Source organism: Kickxella alabastrina (genome assembly GCF_025024165.1).
Source record: "Kickxella alabastrina strain RSA 675 chromosome Unknown BX661scaffold_17, whole genome shotgun sequence".
Classification (NCBI taxonomy): domain Eukaryota; kingdom Fungi; phylum Kickxellomycota; class Kickxellomycetes; order Kickxellales; family Kickxellaceae; genus Kickxella; species Kickxella alabastrina.
In genome coordinates, this window is record NW_026251488.1 from 205,918 (window position 1) to 224,760 (window position 18,843).

General features: G+C 47.5%; 5 protein-coding genes and 1 non-coding gene across 6 annotated transcripts; 5 read left to right on the top strand and 1 right to left on the bottom strand.

Moving 5' to 3' along the window:
- Positions 1 to 437: 437 nt before the first annotated feature.
- On the top strand, positions 438 to 5,478 carry BX661DRAFT_206461 (uncharacterized protein; the record flags this gene model as incomplete). The annotated part of the gene is made up of 3 exons (XM_051538630.1): positions 438 to 468; positions 1,081 to 1,152; positions 1,253 to 5,478. 3 exons carry the CDS (start codon positions 438 to 440, stop codon positions 5,476 to 5,478), a joined length of 4,329 nt encoding a protein of 1,442 aa, XP_051390359.1.
- Positions 5,479 to 5,523: 45 nt separating this feature from the next.
- Positions 5,524 to 6,510, bottom strand: BX661DRAFT_144642 (Alpha/Beta hydrolase protein; the record flags this gene model as incomplete). The annotated part of the gene is made up of 1 exon (XM_051533059.1): positions 5,524 to 6,510. The coding sequence occupies one exon, from the start codon at positions 6,508 to 6,510 to the stop codon at positions 5,524 to 5,526; it is 987 nt and encodes a 328-aa protein (XP_051390360.1).
- A 273-nt stretch (positions 6,511 to 6,783) lies between these two features.
- On the top strand, positions 6,784 to 6,856 carry BX661DRAFT_t77. Its single transcript has one exon. It is a non-coding gene; the product is annotated as a tRNA-Ala (tRNA).
- A 2,119-nt stretch (positions 6,857 to 8,975) lies between these two features.
- On the top strand, positions 8,976 to 9,344 carry BX661DRAFT_172174 (uncharacterized protein; the record flags this gene model as incomplete). Its single annotated transcript, XM_051533759.1, has 1 exon — positions 8,976 to 9,344. One exon carries the CDS (start codon positions 8,976 to 8,978, stop codon positions 9,342 to 9,344), a length of 369 nt encoding a protein of 122 aa, XP_051390361.1.
- Positions 9,345 to 9,891: 547 nt separating this feature from the next.
- BX661DRAFT_185044 (uncharacterized protein) lies at positions 9,892 to 11,698 on the top strand. The gene has a single exon (XM_051536667.1). It carries the CDS (start codon positions 10,028 to 10,030, stop codon positions 11,582 to 11,584), a length of 1,557 nt encoding a protein of 518 aa, XP_051390362.1. The 5' UTR covers positions 9,892 to 10,027; the 3' UTR covers positions 11,585 to 11,698.
- Positions 11,699 to 13,985: 2,287 nt separating this feature from the next.
- Positions 13,986 to 15,653, top strand: BX661DRAFT_185046 (uncharacterized protein). Its single transcript, XM_051536668.1, has 2 exons — positions 13,986 to 14,490; positions 15,348 to 15,653. Exons 1-2 carry the CDS (start codon positions 14,181 to 14,183, stop codon positions 15,473 to 15,475), a joined length of 438 nt encoding a protein of 145 aa, XP_051390363.1. The 5' UTR covers positions 13,986 to 14,180; the 3' UTR covers positions 15,476 to 15,653.
- Positions 15,654 to 18,843: the final 3,190 nt, after the last annotated feature.

The window sequence follows — 18,843 nt, forward strand, 5'->3', positions numbered from 1 at the left end:
CAGAACAGTTTTTCTTTGCCAAATCCGGCTGGTTGCTGTCTGAATGATTTTTTAATGTGCTCCGAGCGTGCGGGTGCCTGTTTTAATAACATCATCTTGCATGAAATCCGTCCCTATTTATTTTTATTGACCACAAGATATTCTCAAGGGGATGTTCTGCAAAGTGTACGCATGATTCTAGCATGCAACTCCACTTAATTGATTTATTTGGTAAATTGTATACTATATTGCTGGTGCTATAAAGCAATTTTTGCCAATGCACAGTGCTCTACTGCATTGACACTGCCTGTTCGTTTGCCCAATTGATTGCAAGGTAAAATATGGAAAGGTCCATTAGAAATGATTGCCCAACGCCAACGCCGAAGCTACTATCTTGACGAAAATGCACACGAAAAGTTTTTAAATGTGCAAAAAAACAAAAAAAACTGACGTAAAAAATGTATGTGGATTCCCCACTGGCGCAAATTTGTAAGTGAAATCGACAGATTTCAAAAGGATGGTGGTGACTAGTGGTTATTGCGTTTGTGTATATAATGCAAGGCCCCCGGCAGCAAAATTTGACATGAAAAGTATCTTTATCATATTCTCTCGATGCTTGCTATATTATATATACTAATCTAAGCTATTTTTCAATTGATATTGTATTTTTCATTCGTAAGTTGAACATTGTAACCACAACAAAGCTTGCGATTCGTTTTTTAGCTTTGTCTGAATATTGGAAATGGGGAGGGAGGAGGGAAGAGAGAGCAAGAGGGGCATGTAAAATGAGTGGATGGCGCATTTAACACAACTTTATTATGTCGCCGACAAGCTGCCACGCCTTGTCTTTAATTTCGAGTACATTGCGGTCGATTATATTTTATGCATTGAAAATAATACCTTTTCTGTCAGCTGGCATACACATTAGATTTCTTGCTATATAATTTATCTTTGTTTCTAATCTTTTTGTTATCTTTTTTCTGCGTTTTATGATCAATTATAATAGGGACAGCACAACATAGCCGATATTCCATTTTTATTATTTATTCTCAATGGTGCTGCTATTTTTTAACCGCCGCTCTTGTCTCCGACTATCCGCAGCAATGGGTGCCCTGATTGTGCTGCTCTCGCCGCTCGTGAATCCTGTTGATGCTAAGCCAATGTGGAACACAAGTAAGTTTCGATACGGGCATATCATTCGGATCATTTGTATTCTGACTGTTGACGCGCAAAACCATTGCACTAATCATCTGCTTTTAACATTAATGTGTAGTCAACAAGTATGCTGTCGATGGCTCACTCTGCCCTGGAACACGCTCAACTGAGGTTTGCTCGGCAATCTGCGTGTACGACCTTGCCAACTGTCCCCAGCAGCCGGACTGCGCTGACGGTCAGTCATTGTGTAGCGACGGAAACTGCCACGACGAGTGCACCGACGAGATTAACAGCTCCAACCCATGCACCTGCGGCTGGCAGGCCAAGCATGTTCCAGCAAAGGCTGGGGGCCTTGTTCCTTGCCCACTTCTCGACAATGTTACCATCAGCGAGATGCACTCGTGGGAGAAGAAGAAGCAAATCCGCGATGCATGCTCTTCCCAAGCTCGCATTAGCGACCAAGGCAACTTTGGCATCTGGGGCACTGACTGGCCTCGTGATGGCTCCAGTGAATCTGGCCTTCTGGGCGTGTGGGCCGAGTGCCCGAGCGAGCCTCAGAATATGTACACCTTCCGCGAGCCAATGTGGATCGCTGTCTTTACCATTGTGTTTGGCTACTTGGCTCTGCTCGCGACCTGGCTTATGTACAAGATGGCTATGGAGATGCACCAGCGGCGTGCAAGGTCGGCTACAGTAGACGGTGCTGCTGCCAGAGGCACCAAATCCGAGCTCAACCCGCTGAAATTTGACCTCAAGAACAACGCGGGAAATTACGACCACAGTACTGCTAAGACAACCGGCGCGGGAAACTCCATTTCCAGCGGCAGCGATGCGTCTGATGAAACCAACGACCTGATGGGCAACAACATTCGTCTGAGCGGGTACAAGAACAGCGTGCTGGGCACTGCAATGACTTGGCTCCTGCTACTTCTGGCCTCGCTTTGGCTGTGCTACCTCTTTGTTCTTTGTGCTGACTACTATGGCAGCATGCCCAACACTCCAGTCGATGTTTCTTGCACACTTTCGTATAATGACTGCAATCTTGGCAACCAGACGTTCATTGTGATGTGGTGCCTTTTTATCTTCATGGTTGTCACTATAAATGTGACCCGCCACCGGCTCCGCAACTTTTTCCGTATCAAGACATTCCCAGAGCACGGCGAATTTGTCTGTGTCGAGCACAAGGTGGATGCTGAGATCATGCTGGCCAGCAAGCGCAGCTTTCTTGTCGATGCTGTGCGCCGTGTCGCCGATATATTCAAGCGCTTTTTGGGCTGGGACTGGAATGTGACGACATGCCCACTAGCGAAGACCGCCACGGGGCGCAAATATTTTACGTACCAGTGCACCCGATTTGTGCTGGACCAGTCGGACGGGCAGTTTGCGCCGTGCTCGTTCCAGCTTGGCACCAAAAACAGCGAATTTGTTTCCAAGGCTGACGGTCTTACGAGCGACGAGGCAAAAACGCGCTTCGAGCTCATTGGCCCTAATTTCATCCAGGTGTATGTTCCCAACTGGTTCTTTGCTTTTGTCCGTCAGGCAACAAGCTTCATCGTGCTGTATCAGTCTCTAGCGCTGCTGCTATTCTTCTACGATTTCTATTGGCAGGTCGGTCTGGTCGACATGTTCATCATCATACTTTCTCTCACATTCAGCGTGGTAGTCCGCAAGCTTTCCGAGGAGCGGCTCAAGCGTATGGCTGAGCAGGACGAACATCTCATGGTTAAGCGTGACGGCCAGTGGGCCGACATGAGCACTAGAGACCTGGTTCCCGGAGACGTCATTCAGCTAACGGCCGGAATGCACATGAGCTGCGATTGCATTTTGATCTGCGGAAATGTCGTGGTAGACGAGGCCTCTTTGACCGGCGAGGCATTGCCGGTGCGCAAGTTTTCTGTCCGCATTGATGACACGCCATTCGACTCGGCGGTTAACAAGAACAACCAGCTGTACGCGGGCACCATCATCAGCCAGACACAGCCGCTGACAATTTCGAACGGCGATTTTTTGGCCGACGAGCACGTCCTGGGTCTTGTCTTCCACACCGGTACAGCATCTGACAAGGGAAAGCTTGTGCGCAAGATTCTGTTCCCGCAGCCAATTTCTTTTATCTTTGACGAGCAGCTCAAGGTTGTACTGTCTATCCTCGTCTGCTACGCAATCGTCTGCATGGGCTTTGCAATTTACTTTTATCAGGGCTCGCCCACCGCGACATACTTCTACGGAAACTTCTGCATGCTACAGGCCATCAGCCCGCTTCTGCCCGCCGGTCTGGTCGCTGGCCAGTCGATGGCCGCGCACCGCTTGAAGAAAAAGCGTATTTATTGCGTTGATCCCCAGCGCATCCTCATGGCCGGCAAGATCCAGATTATCGCATTTGACAAGACCGGCACAATGACCTTTGACTACCTCAACTTTTACGGCGTCCGCACTGCGCGAGCTGCCGCGTTTGACAGCTTCAATGGCGACTTGCCCTCGGTAGACGCGCTGTTCCAGATGGGTGTTGCAAGCTGCCACGCAGTCACCGACCTCAACGGTCAACTCATTGGCAATCCGGTCGATATCGAACAGTTTAAGGCGTCGGAATGGTCGTTGGACAACCAGCCCAAGTATTTGGACAAAATTATGCCGCCTGCAAACTCGCCGCTGAGCGCCCTGCATGTTGTGCGCCGATTCGAGTTTGTGCATGCGCGCGCTTCCATGTCTGTCGTCGCGCAGGATGAAGGCACTGGCCAGATCCACATTTTTGTCAAGGGCTCGTTCGAGCGCATCAAGCAGATCAGCAGCGCCCCAACTATTCCTGCGGACTACGATCTCGCGTGCAGTCAGCTGGCGCGTGAAGGGTGCTACGTCTTGTCAATTGCGCACAGGGTATTTGGCGGCACCATGGATGAGCTCCGCAACATGTCGCAGGAGGACATTGAGTCTGGATGTGACTTTATTGGCCTGCTAGTGTTTAAGAACATGCTCAAGCCAGACAGCGAGCAGGCAATCGGCGAGCTGAAGGGCGGATCCACACGCACAATCATGATCACAGGCGACACAGCTCTGACAGGCATTTACATTGCGCGACAGTCCGGTATGATCCCGCCAAACAGCACCGTTTTGCTCGGCGACGTTGACAAAAAATTGGGCGGCATTGTTTGGGTCGACATTGATCAAGACATTGAGGTTGAAAACATTTTACCACTTCTCGACCAGAGTGGCCCAGATGGATTCCCATCGACCGAGCTAGCCGTCACCGGTGCTGCGTTCAGGATGCTATCCGAGAACGGCGGCATCAAACCGCTGCTGCTGAACACTCGCGTGTTTGCGCGCATGCAGCCCAATGACAAAGTGCTCTGCGTGCAGCAGCACATGGAACACGGCATCACGGCCATGTGCGGCGACGGCGGCAACGACTGTGGCGCCTTGAGGGCTGCCCACGTTGGCCTGGCTTTGTCCGACGCTGAGGCCTCAATCGTCTCACCATTTGCCTCCGGGAACCGCTCGATTATGTCCTGCGTCGAGCTGCTCATCCAGAGCCGCGCTGGGTTGGCAACATCGTTTGCCAATTACCGCGCTCTGATTCTGTATGGTACGACCATGACTATGATGAAGCTCGTTTCGTTCTACCACGCCGACTCGATGTCTTCGAATATTTGGATGATTATCGACGCCCTAGTTGCCACTTCGATGGCAATTGCCGTCGTCTTTTTGCCGCCGGCCAAGAAGCTGGCCAAGTACCGCCCGACCGCGCAGATTCTGGGCCCCGAGATTTTGTCATCTGTCCTGGGCGTCGTGGCCATTAATTGGTGCTTCATGGCGTGTGTGTGGATCTGGGTTTACGGCCAGTCATTTTTCCGTTGCAACGAGTTTGACTCATCTACAGTTGACTTGATGAAGTGGTATCTGCTTGGCGATAACTACGAGGCCGCCATCATGACGTATATTGTGATGTACCAGTTTATCAACAACGGCTTCCTGGTCAACTATGGGTACTTGTACCGCCGTCCCTGGTACCGCAACCCATTCCTGCTTGCCGTCTGGTCGGTACTTATTATCCTTATTTCGTACGCCCAGCTCGCTCCTCCCAGCAGACTGTCGTGCACTCTGCGCCTCAACTGTGGCAATCCTGATGTTTTGGAAAGCCTAGGCTTTGATCGTCCGACATGGAATATTGAGCCTTATAATAGCCCTATCGGCCACAATGTTCTGCCCACCTATGCAAAGTGGACGCTGTGGGGCTACTCTATCGGAAACATGGTTGCCAGCAATTTGTGGCAAGTCCTGGTTGTCTATGGTCCAGTGCGCACGTTTTTGAGGAAGCGTCGTCCAATGCGCCGCCTCAATATCAAGCTATAGTTTTTATACTTTTACGACTTTAACCGAACAATTATTGAATTTTTTTTATTCGTTTTGTACAAGGAATACTGGCGGCTTTGACTCTGGCACCTGTGTACCAAAATGCTCGGATATGATTTTGCGCAGGTTGTCCGTGCCGATGCTCAGGTGTTTGCCAGGCAACAGCACAAAACTCAGCCGATTGCTTTCATCGAGCTCGCGCAAGCCCAGCCAGTCCTCGGCATACATCTGTGACTCGTGCAGGCTAGTCTCATTGCCTCTTTCATCGACAAAGCCAAACCACGATGACGCAGCCGGGTAAATCATGTTGTCCTCGCTGAACCTGACCAGAACCATCTTTTCTAGCGCCCGGATGCGCTCGCCGTACGCCTTGTCCCTGTGCTCTGCGATCTCGCCATTGATGTCGGGCAGAAATATGTTGTGCTGCAAGTACTGGTCCAGCCTCCGCGGGTCCTTAAAGTACTGCGCCTGGATGACATGGTCCCTGACATACCACGAGTACACGCCGCGCGCAGCCAGCTGACGCATCCAATTGCACAGCACGTCGCCCTCACTGGCGCACTCGGGCACCCTAGCCACTCCCGAGTGCGGCGACCCGAATGTGACCAGGGCACGCGCGCTGATGTTCGGGCATCTCTCAATCAGCGCGCGCAAAAACAGCCCGCCCTGTGAGAACCCCATCATGTTGATGCCGCGGCCCTGCAGCTGTGGGATTTTTGTCAGGTCGCTGCACACACTGTCTACCTGGCTGTTGAGATTGCCAAAGAACCCCGCATTGCGGTCTGCGCCCTCGCTGGACCCAAGCCTGACTGAGTGCACAAACACGCCGGGCAGCTCGTCCTTGATTGTCTGCGCGACTGCGCCCATTGTGTTGTTGTCACAGCAGGTATCGCCCATGCCATGCCAGATAACAACGGGAAGCGGCAAATCGCCAGTGTCTATGTTGTGGTTAGACGCAGCGCCCACTGGCCTAGTTGTCAGCAAAAGCGCAAAGAGCAGGTTCAAAAGCAGTAGTGCGCAGTGCACTTTCATTGTATAATTTTTGGGTGAGAAAAACGAAAGTGAAAACGTAAAAAATGGAAAATAAAACAAAGGAACAAAATTTCCGAAAACAAAGCAGACAAAGAAAATATATAAAACTATTGCGAATGTCCGCATTCAAACGCTGGCTGCTTTGGTGGTTTTGTGGGTGGCAGTAGCAGCACGAGAAAGATGTAATGGTCTGCCAAAACAGTAAAATAAGCACAATTGACCATGCAAAAATGGGCAAGAATGAATTATGCGGAAAACAGTACTATTAGATTAGGGGGTTTAGCTCAGATGGTAGAGCGTCCGCTTTGCATGCGGAAGGTATGGGGATCGATGCCCCAAATCTCCACAAATTGGTTTTTTTTTGCCTATATTTTGCACTTGTTTATTTTTGTTGCGCGTGAATGGTTTTTCATGTATTTCTTTTTAAAAAATGGGTTTTTGGCAAGATGAGCAGGCAAAGTACTGGGTTGTTTTAATTTAATTAATGGCACACACTGTTGCAACAATTTGTCATTATACAAGTGCTACACAATTATTTCTACACATGTGAATAAATGTCCAAATGAATGAGTTGTTTAAATTTTAATAAATTACACTGTTGGCCGCTCGTTTAAAATTCAGTTGTCATGCTTGCCACCGACTTTGCAGACTTGTAGAAACATTTTGTCAAGATGCTGGTAGATAGTGAATATCTTGCGTTTCTGAATTGAACGATTTGCCATGTGATAATAAACAATCGGCCCATGCGATTATAGTCACACACATAAAACCTATTGTATGAAAAGATGCGGCTATTGTCTCGTTCCAATAAAACACAATTATGCCTGCTTTTATTGGAAAAAGTGAGCTTGCATTTCAAGTGAAATGAATTGATGAATCGTCACTTGATAGAGCTCACTACATCAGGCAGTAATAACAGCTGTATGGCCAGCTCGGTGCTATTTAAACCTGGGATTTGCGCTTCAACTTTCTTAATTTCTCTCGGCATTTTACCTGACCATCATTTTATATTTTTACATTTATTTATTTATTGCTGAAAATTTCTACTTTTGCCAATGGTTGAATACGCGTACTGCCGCTACCACAACTTGTTGCACGGAAACAGCACTTTGGTGATAACGACAGACATGTTAATCAGTGACGTGTACTCGCTTTTGAACGACATTGCGCCCAGCAATGCTCGAATAAATTCGATATTGTACTACGGCACAAACGAAAAGGTTGGAATACCTCTGGAATACAACAGCACGCAGCGCTTTGCAGACATTGCCAACCGTGATGAGGGCGAGCTTGAGTTTATCGCCGAGCCAGAGAGTGGAATAACAGAGACTGTGCACTATAGAATAGTGCGCTAACCAGGCGATTTTAATATATAAACATGCACTTTCGAGGGACAAAGTGCGCGGGAAGGTCCTGCATGCAGGGCCTTATTTTTTGTGTTTGAGAGAGAAAATAGATATATTGTACGAAATACAGAAAAATACAAAACATGAAATAAAGTTAATGATTAAGATTAATCGTCTGCCGCGTCACCCTGCCCATCATGAGTTGTTCTATTGCAGAACATGGCTATGTTCCCCTATAACAAAAGTTATTCAGACCTGGGTCTAATTGCCTGGCGATGGAAGTGTTTGCCAAGGGTGTTAGTAAAATTAAACTCGAGCACCCGATCTGGCAACTAGAGCGTCAGTCGTGGCCAGATAGCTAGTGTGCATATCTGCCGTTTTCATTGCTGTTTGTCCGTGGCCACTTTGGAAATCTATTATTTTTGTCTTGTCGCGGATTTGGTATTCGGGATGTTTGTTGAGATTGGAGTCTCATCAACAATCGGGGTTTCGCAGGCGTCAAGGATTCCCTCATTTCCTGTTCAATCTGTAGGTTGCACCGTCCTTTGTACCAGTCGTGCTGTTTTTTTTTACAATCTTGTTTACAAAACCAATGTATTTTTTGGGTGCTTGAATCATAGGATTTTAATTAGCGTTGTGTGAATATCCTCTATCAGCCCCTGCCAACCACGACTCATACCCAGGTCCAGCTTCTTGTCCTGGTAGTGGGCATTCACACGCTTCTTGTGTTTCTCCAATATGGCATCTGTTGGCCCTGGATACACCTAGAGTCTATTGATTGTCTCAGCCACAAGATCTGCGGCTGGGCCCCAAAGATCCCAGTGAAAGTCCTCTCGCATCAAAATTTTGCGTTTCTGTCGTGAACACATGAACATATCGCCATGTGTTCCAATTGGTCTGACAGCCAGGCGACGAGTCATAGGCACATCTCTGGTTCAGGGTATGCGTCGGGGTACTATTTCCATTGTCTATTTGCTACAGGTAGTAAGCGGAAAAGCATATTTACAAAGGAGCGACGGATGGGGCCCCTTGTATTGGTGATGTGCCGTGTTCTTGTAATGCCGAATGCCTTTCCTATCTACTGCAACATTCATTGCCCGGAGGATAGTGGTGACTGTCATGGGTGAGGTCTTTGGAAACTGTTTAGGGGTCAGAGGTAGTTGTGGTACTATTGTTTTTGTCACTGCTGGTGCTGTGTCTGGCGTCGATACCATTGTCCTTGCCCCTTCTGATGCCTCTGCCGGTGCTGCTGCCAATTTCCCTGTGGGGATAATTGCCTTCTTGGTGCACGCCACTGTAATTTGCTCCATCAGTGGCTTGCTCATCCAGTCGTCGTCCTGTCGGCGGCAAAGCCTCTTTGGTGGGCAATGCGTGATAATATTCCCTGCAAAGAGCCAGTATTTTTTGTCCGTCGACTTCCATCCACATTGCAGTGTCCAGAAACCTGTCTGTAGATGGGCTGCATTAGCGGCCCTGTCTGCTTTTTAGTTTTGGTGTGCGTCCGCATGTCCTCGCCCCCATTGAATATTGAGTGGCTCCTCGCGGGTCCAGAGCCAGGGCAGTACTAGTCGGCCGAGATACTCTTGATTAGACTGTTTTATTTTTTGATAAATATTTTTGACGTTTATAATTTCAATTTGCAGTGTTCATCTCTAAATCTGTTTTCATGCGCTATTTTCTCATGGGTACGCGCATAGTCTATACATTTTAGACGCATCCAAGTAATAAAGTACGACTTAATATTTGAAGCTGATACCAAAGCCACAGCATCTGCCTTTGCCACAAAAAACAAAATTGATGCTTCTGCAACGAGGCGTGTGTAAGCCTAAGTGTTTTGTTTTAAAGGGTCTGAACAGAATGACACGCTATATTAAAGTTGGGATTGCATTCACACATAGTTTTGCAATTTATCCATTTTGTCGGGGTTTAATTATCTTTCACAGCCAAAAATTTTAAATTGATCTTTTTTGGGACTGTCTGCCTCATTTTCTCATTTTTGGGGATATCGAAAAATAAATCAAAAAGTGGCATTTTTGGCATTTTTACGCGTTTTTGATATTATTATTTCATTCCTCTCTCATTTTTTTCGACTCTAATTTTCAGCGCTTGCTTTCCTTCCTTTTCCACGATTTGAACACCCTACTTTATTTTTATCCTCTTGAATTTGCAGAATGCTCAACAATCACGCGCGTTTTGCAGATGCTAAGCAACGGCAGCAGCAGAAGCAGCTGCAACAGCAGCAGTCACACCACACAGAGCTGTTCAGAAGCTCATACTTGGAGCGACTCAAAGAGGGGGACACGGCAATGCTAGTTTTGTCGACCCTCGGTGGTAGCGCAAATGTCGGTGGAATCGAGGGTGTTGGTGCGCGAGGAATTTCAAGCGTTAACGGCTCTAGCAGCATGAACATGCGGAAACGCTTGACGCGTGGAAACCGGCGGAATTTGCGCGAATGGAGCTCAGGCTCAGAGAACGAATTTGGCGCAGAGGATGAGATAGAGTCGCCATTTGAAACCGAGGTAAGCTCGGCTAAACAAGGCAGTGATGGTGATCTCGAGAATGCTCGCAGCCAGGATATAATGAGCGGTATTGGGCTTCAGCCCGCATACGAGGGCCTGCAGAAGCGGGCCCGCCGGCGCACAGCGCACTGGCACTTGCGCGACGACCAGGCAGCGTGGCTGGCTCAACAGGAGGAGGTTCTGGTTCCCGTTCGGCTGGAGATGGAGGTTGGCGACTACCGCCTGCATGACGTGTTTGTGTGGAATGCGAAGGAGCAGGCGCTGACGCCAGAGCACTTTGCCGCCATTTACTGCGCCGACCTCTCACTACCCACAGACTCGCGTAATGGCGCCGTGGAGCATGTGGCACAGCTTATTCGCCAGCAAATATCCGAGCACGTATCTGCAGCAGACTGCAACTTCAGCGGCGGCGAGCTGCGGGTGAATCTCAACCTCGAGGTGCAGGTCGGTCCACATGTGTTGCGTGACCGCGTTGAGTGGGACCTCTTGGAGCCGCTGGGGTCTCGTCCCGAGGAGTTTGCGCGCTGCTTGTGCCGGGACCTTGGGCTTGGCGGTGAGTATCCGCCACTGGTCGCTCACCGCGTACGCGAGGAGGTGGCGCGGTATCACAAGGAGCTGGCCGAGGCAGGTGACGCGCATTGGCTGCGCCAAGCTCCGGTCGACTCTGTATTCCGCCCTATCAACCTTGCCGAGGGCTGGGGCCCAAGTATCGAGATAATGTCGGCCGAGGATCTGGATCGGATGTGGATGCACAAGGAGCGCACTTATCGGCGCACGCGGCGCTCAGAACGCACTCACACGCGCACATTTAACTTTTTGCCGCCGGAGATTGTGCCCATGGACATGTCCAATTCTACTAACGCCGTATCGTCGATCCCCGTCATCAACCCGGCGTTCTATACCCAGGCGTCAACCGAGTCGATTGAGCCTGTTAGCAGCGGTGCCACGACACCAAAGCCAATGCGGAAGTTGCAGTCCAGTATGCGACTGCAGGGTACGCCGACGCGGCCGTCAACGCCCCGAAGCTACACCAAGACGGATAAGGGCAGCTGGGAGTGCGAGCATTGTGGCTGCGAGGGTGGCGCAACGCCCATTCAGCGGCAAGGACCAAATGGGCCAAAGACACTGTGCAATGCGTGTGGAATTGCATGGATGGTGCGGGATCGCCAGGGACTGCCCAGCCATCGCAAGGATCTTCACCGCAAGTGAATACAAACTGTGCACACGGGTGAGTCAAATATTAGTATGCGGTGTCATGGTTTTTTTTTTACTTTTTTTATTTTGTTTTTACAGTTGTTATTTATTTTATTCATCGTTGACACCATTTTGCGAATTTTTGAAATTGTGCTAAATTATTGCATATATGAAAGGCGAAATGTTTGCAGCTTGATTTCAGAAATGTTGACATCCATCGTATAAATAAATAAACCGGATTTAAATGCTAAAGTTCAACCTTCGCTGTTTGGAATTTTAATGATATTCAATACATATTATTTTAATATTATAATGGCCAGAGCCATAAATTTATGTAAGAAAAAATATTTTGGTCAAGTTTGTTATTTAGCCGGAGATTCATACAGTGGCACAGCCTTGCAAACAACATAGAACGGCACAGTGTATTGTGTATATAAGAAACAGACAATCATTAGGTTCTAAATTTCAATTCAGAAAGAATTATTTGTGTGTTTGCTGGGTTTGTATAGTGTAATAAACAATACATATTGTGGCAAAATTTAAAAACAATACTAGAAATCAGCAAATAGAAAAGCACTGCTCATCTGAGATGCAAGGAAAAATGAATTTTAATAAAAAACACATACAACATAACGTGTTTTTGGAACGTCATGCATTGACTATGTGTCAAAATAAATATCACAGCGTTCAAAAGTACAACAAATAGCTTTTTGATAATGTATTTGTAAATCATTGACATAAAGCATCAAAACTCACCTATTTTTATATTGCGTATACTCAAACCTGTTTGCTGTTCACTATTGGCACATGCATGTCGTGTTATTGCAAAAACAACACCGTTTGGCTGACCAAACCAACATTGTTGTTTACATCATAATCAACATTGCAAAAAATACAATATAAGCCACTCGTATTTCCCTTTATATATTTGTTTATTTATTTGTCAACAGTTTTGTGTACGCTTTTTATTTTAAGAGAATATTTTACGTATATTATATTATATTCAAATTTCTATATATAGTCATTTTTGATTGCATCAAATTGGTTGGATTCTATATATTTTTCAAATTTACAAAGGTACACTCAGTAAGCTTGCAATGCCAATTCTGATATTCTTATAATTGCGCATTTAACACCACAACACACACAAAATGCTGATATACTTTAAGCAACTGAAATCGGCATCTTGACCCAAGCTCGTGCTGGCTTTTTAATTTTACTTTCAACTTGATGCTACAAAAATTACGGCTGTTGTCTTGATGCACCATACTCAGTTTGGCTGTTTTTACTATATTGTTTTGGATGTTCGTTCTAAATTTTTTTGAATAAATCAGATTGACATTTCTTCACTAAACATTCAGGCTGCCTATGCGCCTGTGTGATTAAATTGTCCATCCCTACTGCATCATTTTAAAAGTGCTTTGTTCAGCTATATTTTTATTACAAGCTAAAAAATATTTGGCGTATAATATCTTATAAAAAAGTGCTGGTCAATCTTATTTTATGTCCTACAGGTATTTAAATCTATCCGAATATACAAACTTCGCGGGTATTTAACCATTTTATAGTTAGAAATAGCTCGCTATCCTTATTTAGTTACAAATGATTGCTTTTGGATTCTATTATTCATTTTTTCGGGGAATTGTTATCTGCATCCGTTATTCGGCTCCGCGATTACCAACCGATTGGTGATTCTCCGTAATCGATTGACCAGCATTTTATTTGCACCCGTCGATCAAAAATAAAGGGGGGCATTTTTACAGGCATATTTGCCTTACCTCCTGTTTTCATAACTCTCTACAAAACCAAGATGTACGGAATCAATTCCACGATATCTTACTGGAAAAACTATATTTCCTTTGTAAAGCCATATGGCTGCTTTTTTGCCGAATACGATATCAAACCTGCCGCATCAACATGCTCTTCTTGTTCCCTTCTTGTTTTTGCAATTCCAGATTTTTTAGCTTTAAAATTATTATAAAACATATTTCAGTTGCTAGTGTTTGTATCGGGGTATTTTCGATTTATAATTGTACTTCATTTTTGCTTTGTTGGCAAGCATTATTATTGTCAAGGTTCCATCTATTTTTTTACACATAAATCAGGCAAATCTCGTTTATTGGTTTTTCTGCGCTTTGTCGATTACTTTAATATATTACCCGCATTTGTCACTTGTAGACTGCGCATGGGCACGTTGGGATCTGCACGTCCCACGCATGTGTCAGTATGTACTATTGTCGGGTGGCGATATAGTCAGTCGGGCTGACCCAACTCACAGCTAAAACCTTATTGCCTCCCCCCACCCATCCGCCATATTTTTGTCTGTCCAAGCTCACTGCCCATGCAGATTTGCCTATAGACACGTTTACGACTATTCTGACATTGCCTTTCCTGTTTCCATTTCTTGAATGTTTGACCGGCCTCTTTTGCTTTTGTACTTCCTACAAAAATTGCAATGACTATTGTCATGCCATGTCTCGTCTTTTGATTTTATGTATTTTATGCAGCACTGATTTCTAATTGTGTATTTTTTGCGCCAGACACTCTCAACACCTTTTTGGTTGCAATATTTTATTATTCAGATTGTAGAGCCGCCATAATCGTTTTATCAATGTCGACGGGGGACAACCAAAGGCATAATGCCCTGCCCTCTCCTAATGCAGTCCCAGCATTTGCGCCCATCAAGCCACGAGGAGATCCCGATGAGCACCGTCAGGCAATGACCGAGGAGATTGCCATTCAGCAAAACGAGCTGATATCCCAGCGAAGAAAAAGAAACACCCAGGCAGCAGCACGCATGCGTGAACGTCAGAAGCAGCGCGAGCAAAATCTCATTGAGCACCACAATAAGCTCATCAGTGAGATGAAGCGTTTGGAGACAGAGTTATCGTCTATAAAAGCTCAGCGACAGCAGCCAGAAGGTAGGCACAAATACAAACTAATGGATATGTTCCTTCATATTTTTTTGCAGTTGGTCACTCAATTCATGCCCTTGGTCACATTACTTTTCTTTATTGCGTTTTCTTTGCTTTTTCCCTTAATTATGTTGGCATTTCAGGGATTTCCATAAAGGATACGTGTCATATTTTTACTTCCTCTTCCTTTCTCTATCTCTTTGCGTACTTTGCTCATACCATCCTCAATCTTTTGTAAATGATATTTTCTTTTAGTATATCTATTTTCAAAAAACCCCAAACTCCCAATTAAGATTTGCGCACCCACAGGATTGTGCAGGAGTAATTATGATGTACCTACGCGAGTCTGCCGCAGGCATATCCTAATTAGCGGCCTTTGCGGAATACATCGGAATTGCTCTCATATATTCATATATTTTTATTTTGGCCAAGCTGTGTGAGAAAAATAAAACCATCTGCCCACCTACGTCTGGCGCCATAGATTGCAGGCCGTTTTTTTACATTTATAACGCGCATCTGCGTGGTGAAATCAACCGAATGTCGAGTTTGTTATTTGCCATCTTATTTTTAATCCTGCCATGGCAATTTCTGATAATGCTATGGAATCCTTCTTTAAAGTTTTTTATGCACCCGACATGATCTGCATCTAGAAATATATCCTGTCGGACAGACATGTTAGTTTTTTATTTCAGCTGTGGGTATAACAGCAAAAGTAGGATAGTAGAATGTATATTATTGATCGCATGCTGCAAATACTATTTTATATACATATTTTAAGGCTAACAACTGATTTGATTGCACTTTTATTATGTTTATCAACGCTTTCGCGGCATATGGCGTGCTGCTTGTAGTAAGCGATCTAGTTGATGAGGACCACGACAGTATGCTGCAAAGGCTGTCGGATGAGTTGGAGATAGCAAACTCAGCCATGGTTCAGATCAAGGATGAGGTCGAGAAGCTCGTAGACATTGCAAAATCAATTGATATCTGACTGCACCATTTGGGCGTGGACAAAGCTAGACCTTATTATAATGCGGTTCATATTTTTTTACATATGAAGCTTATACAAAACCTACTATCCTACACCACATGCTAAACCCGCCGTAATATTCAAATCAATAGCGACAAGATCAACCCCGAAAATGCCTTTATTTGGTGGGAAGTCCGTGCAAACCCAATGAAAATAGAAAATACAAATTATCCGTTTTGCTTGAGCTATTGCACAATTAATTTGATCATGATTCCCTGACTGGACGCATTTCAGTGCTAATCGCGATTGGTGATTACGCCAAGCATGATGAATTGGGAAAGCAAAATGCTGCCAAAAGTGCCCAGTTAATCTTTTTTTGACCAAGCAAAAAACCCTATTATCATCCGCAAGTGGGGGATAATTCAAACTGTCTTTCTCGTCTCAAGTTAGAATTTCTCTACTTTATATACATATACATATATTTGACATATTCTCCCTATATAGTAATATATACACTTGCTTAAATGCTAAGGGCAACGGCAGCAAAAGCGCACAAGGCGGTGTTGTCCGACCAGCTTCAACTGAGCGCATTTCGCATAAATCGGGTGTTTACAAGACAATTTAGCTTGTCTCAAAACCTAAAAGCAAGCACAAACAATGGTAGGTTGTTCCTATAGAAACGTATTTCTGTCTTATACGTAGCGATACCCAAAGTACTGAATCGAAAAATCACAGGCTATTTTTGCATCTGCTGTTCATCGATCATCCATGTATGACTTGTAGATAACAACAATCGGTGGCGGAGCACAACCGGGCGGGTCAGCCTGAAGGATCTGAAGACGCTGAGGGTGAAGGAGGCAGAGAACAAATTGGCCAGACGTGAAATGATCGAGCAGCTTTTGGAAGAGAAAAACGACTCGGCGCAAAAGGACGCGGGCAGCGATGCTTTGGCCGTCACTACAAAGACAACGCGTCTGAGGACGACATTTGTCGAACAGTTGCGGCCACTGGCCATGGATATGCGTCTGCTGCGCTCAGACACAGCTACAGACAGCGGTGGCAGTGGAGGTAGCGGTGTGGGTGCCAGCCCATCTCTGCCCAAAGAGAAAGACTCGGTATCTCTAGAAGATTCCGCCTCTACAGCACAAGACGCCGTTGATTTGGAAGCTATGCAGTCATCACAACAGTTTGTCGAAAGGGCGTTTAGCAAGACGATACGAGACGACGTGCTCAACACGCTGGTTACAGGGCTTGTGCGGCGGAGCCACATAATGCTTTACGCCGAGGATCCGTGGTCCGAGGGGTACTCGCTGCCGCTACTCGAGGAAGTTGGCACGCAGACTGGAGCGCACTTGACAGCACTCGATATTCCTGATTGGTCTGTGCTGACATCGCGGATCGATCCGATTCTCGAGGACCTGACAATTGTTAGTCACCCTTACTCGCCTCCGCCAGACCTGGATACAAGTGAGCACGGTGAGGGTGGGCGTGGAATGGCCTTTTTTTCCGGCATCAACCGCAAGCAGCAGCATGATGAGGGGGACCTTATGAGCGAGCAGATCGACGGGGGTTCTGAGGAGCCTGCTCACAACAAGGACGGCGAGGATGTAGACGACGAGGATAGCGTGAATGGACGCCCGCTAGATATCGGAGTTGACTCAATACGCGCCCATTTTGGAATCGGTAAAGGCTCTGGCGCGGGCGGTGCTGCTGGCGATCGGCTGGGCGCTGCTGATGAGGAAGGGGGCGACCCAGTACTTTCTCGCGAGATGATGAGCAACCCTTTGTCTCGGAGTGCGACCGAGCGCCTAGATCGGGTCTTGGGCGATTTTGTCAGCTTACCTGGGGTCGTTGATGGAATACAAAGGCCACGTATAATTGCCATTAAGCACATGGGCGACTTGCTGAACACTCGTGTCGGATACACGCTGTTCTCACGTTTGATTGCGGCTGTGTCCAGACATAACAGCAGCGAGGGGGCTGTACCGGTGGTTGTCGTGGGTCTGCTCCATCCTAGCTGGTTCCACCCGGACATGCCGCCGCCAGGCATTCCGCCGTTTGACATCAACCCGTCGACGCCCGTGGCGCTCATGCCTACGGACGATCGCTCTGAGGCGCTCAACCGCGGGGTCAACGGAATCGTCGAAGGGCTGCTGGGAGAGGAGGGCCAGCGTGCTGCCGGCGGGCGTCTAGGCGTGCACGTTGTGCAGATGGACGGGTTACCGGCCAACAACAGGATTTCGCGTACTCTGGGGGCGTCGCCGGGGATGCTGTTCGGAGGAGGCAAGGCTGCCGAGGAGCTGCCACTGTTTGCGCGCATTGGAATTCCGCCAGCAGCACATACCGTGGTCTCCGCAATGTGCGACATGCAGTCGCCAGAGTATGCGCAACAGACAGACAGCACGTCGGCGCAGCAGATGGTCGGGTCGCTGCGGCAGTCACTGATCGCCGAGCAGTGCTTGGACCGAAATGCACGTGTGATTCGTAACATTTGCTTGCTGTACCAGGTACCCGGCCTGGAACTGAGCGACCAGGAGGCAGCTCATCTTGAGACACTTTCGAAGACGGGCGGATCAAAGGTGTTTTTGCGTGAGACGCTGTACAATGAGCCAGTCGGGCTGCCTAAGCAGCCAAAGCGTAACACGTGGAACTTGGACTACCGGCCTTTCACTGTCATGCTGCGGTCGCTGCCAGATGACGTCGGGCGGCGGTTCTTTTTTGGCGAGACATTTTTACACCGCTGGATCTCGCTGGCTCAGGCGCTGGCGGTCAGGGAGAAGCTCAGCCTGGAGGCCATCAGGGCAGACCCATCAGTTCTGGTGACTGCTGCACGCGATGGGCTGCTGGGATCGCGCCATTTGGTTCAGGCGTGGACGCAGCTGCTCGAGTCGTATGTGGCATTGCGCCATGGCGTGATTGCCTACAGATCTGGCAAAAAGGCAGCTGACAAGCCCCTGGTCGCTGCGGAAGTGGAGAGTGAAAATGGTATCCTGCCGTTGCACCGCCAAGTCGATTTTGCAGAGATTGGAATTGGTCGCAAGGCCGAGGACGATATGGACCCGAAGACTGACGTGACGAAAGACGAGTCGCATTTGGAGCTGCTCGATCATGAATGCGATGTTGCTGCGCCGTCCGCGGAGAAGGATGAGCACACTCAGTGGTCTAGTGTTAGTCGGGAGCTAGAGGGAGATGGAGAGGACGCCAGCGGGGGCGACGATGCTGGCAGCGGGCGCGGGGCCAAAGCACCAGTGCCGGCGCAAAAGCGCATCCAGCTGGCCAAGAAGAACCTGACGGAGTATGAGCAGCGCCTAGTCGGCAGCGTGGTTGATCCACAGAGCATCCCGACCGGCTTTGGACAGGTGTGCGTGAAGCCAGAGACAGTGACGACG

What these genes read in the sequence shown, in the direction of transcription:
- BX661DRAFT_185044 (XM_051536667.1), top strand. Translation starts at nt 10,028, where the DNA reads ATGCTCAACAATCACGCGCGTTTTGCAGATGCTAAGCAACGGCAGCAG.
- BX661DRAFT_185046 (XM_051536668.1), top strand. Translation starts at nt 14,181, where the DNA reads ATGTCGACGGGGGACAACCAAAGGCATAATGCCCTGCCCTCTCCTAAT. An exon ending in TCAGCGACAGCAGCCAGAAG is followed by an intron (nt 14,491 to 15,347) that starts GTAGGCACAAAT and finishes TAAGCGATCTAG; the next exon opens with TTGATGAGGACCACGACAGT.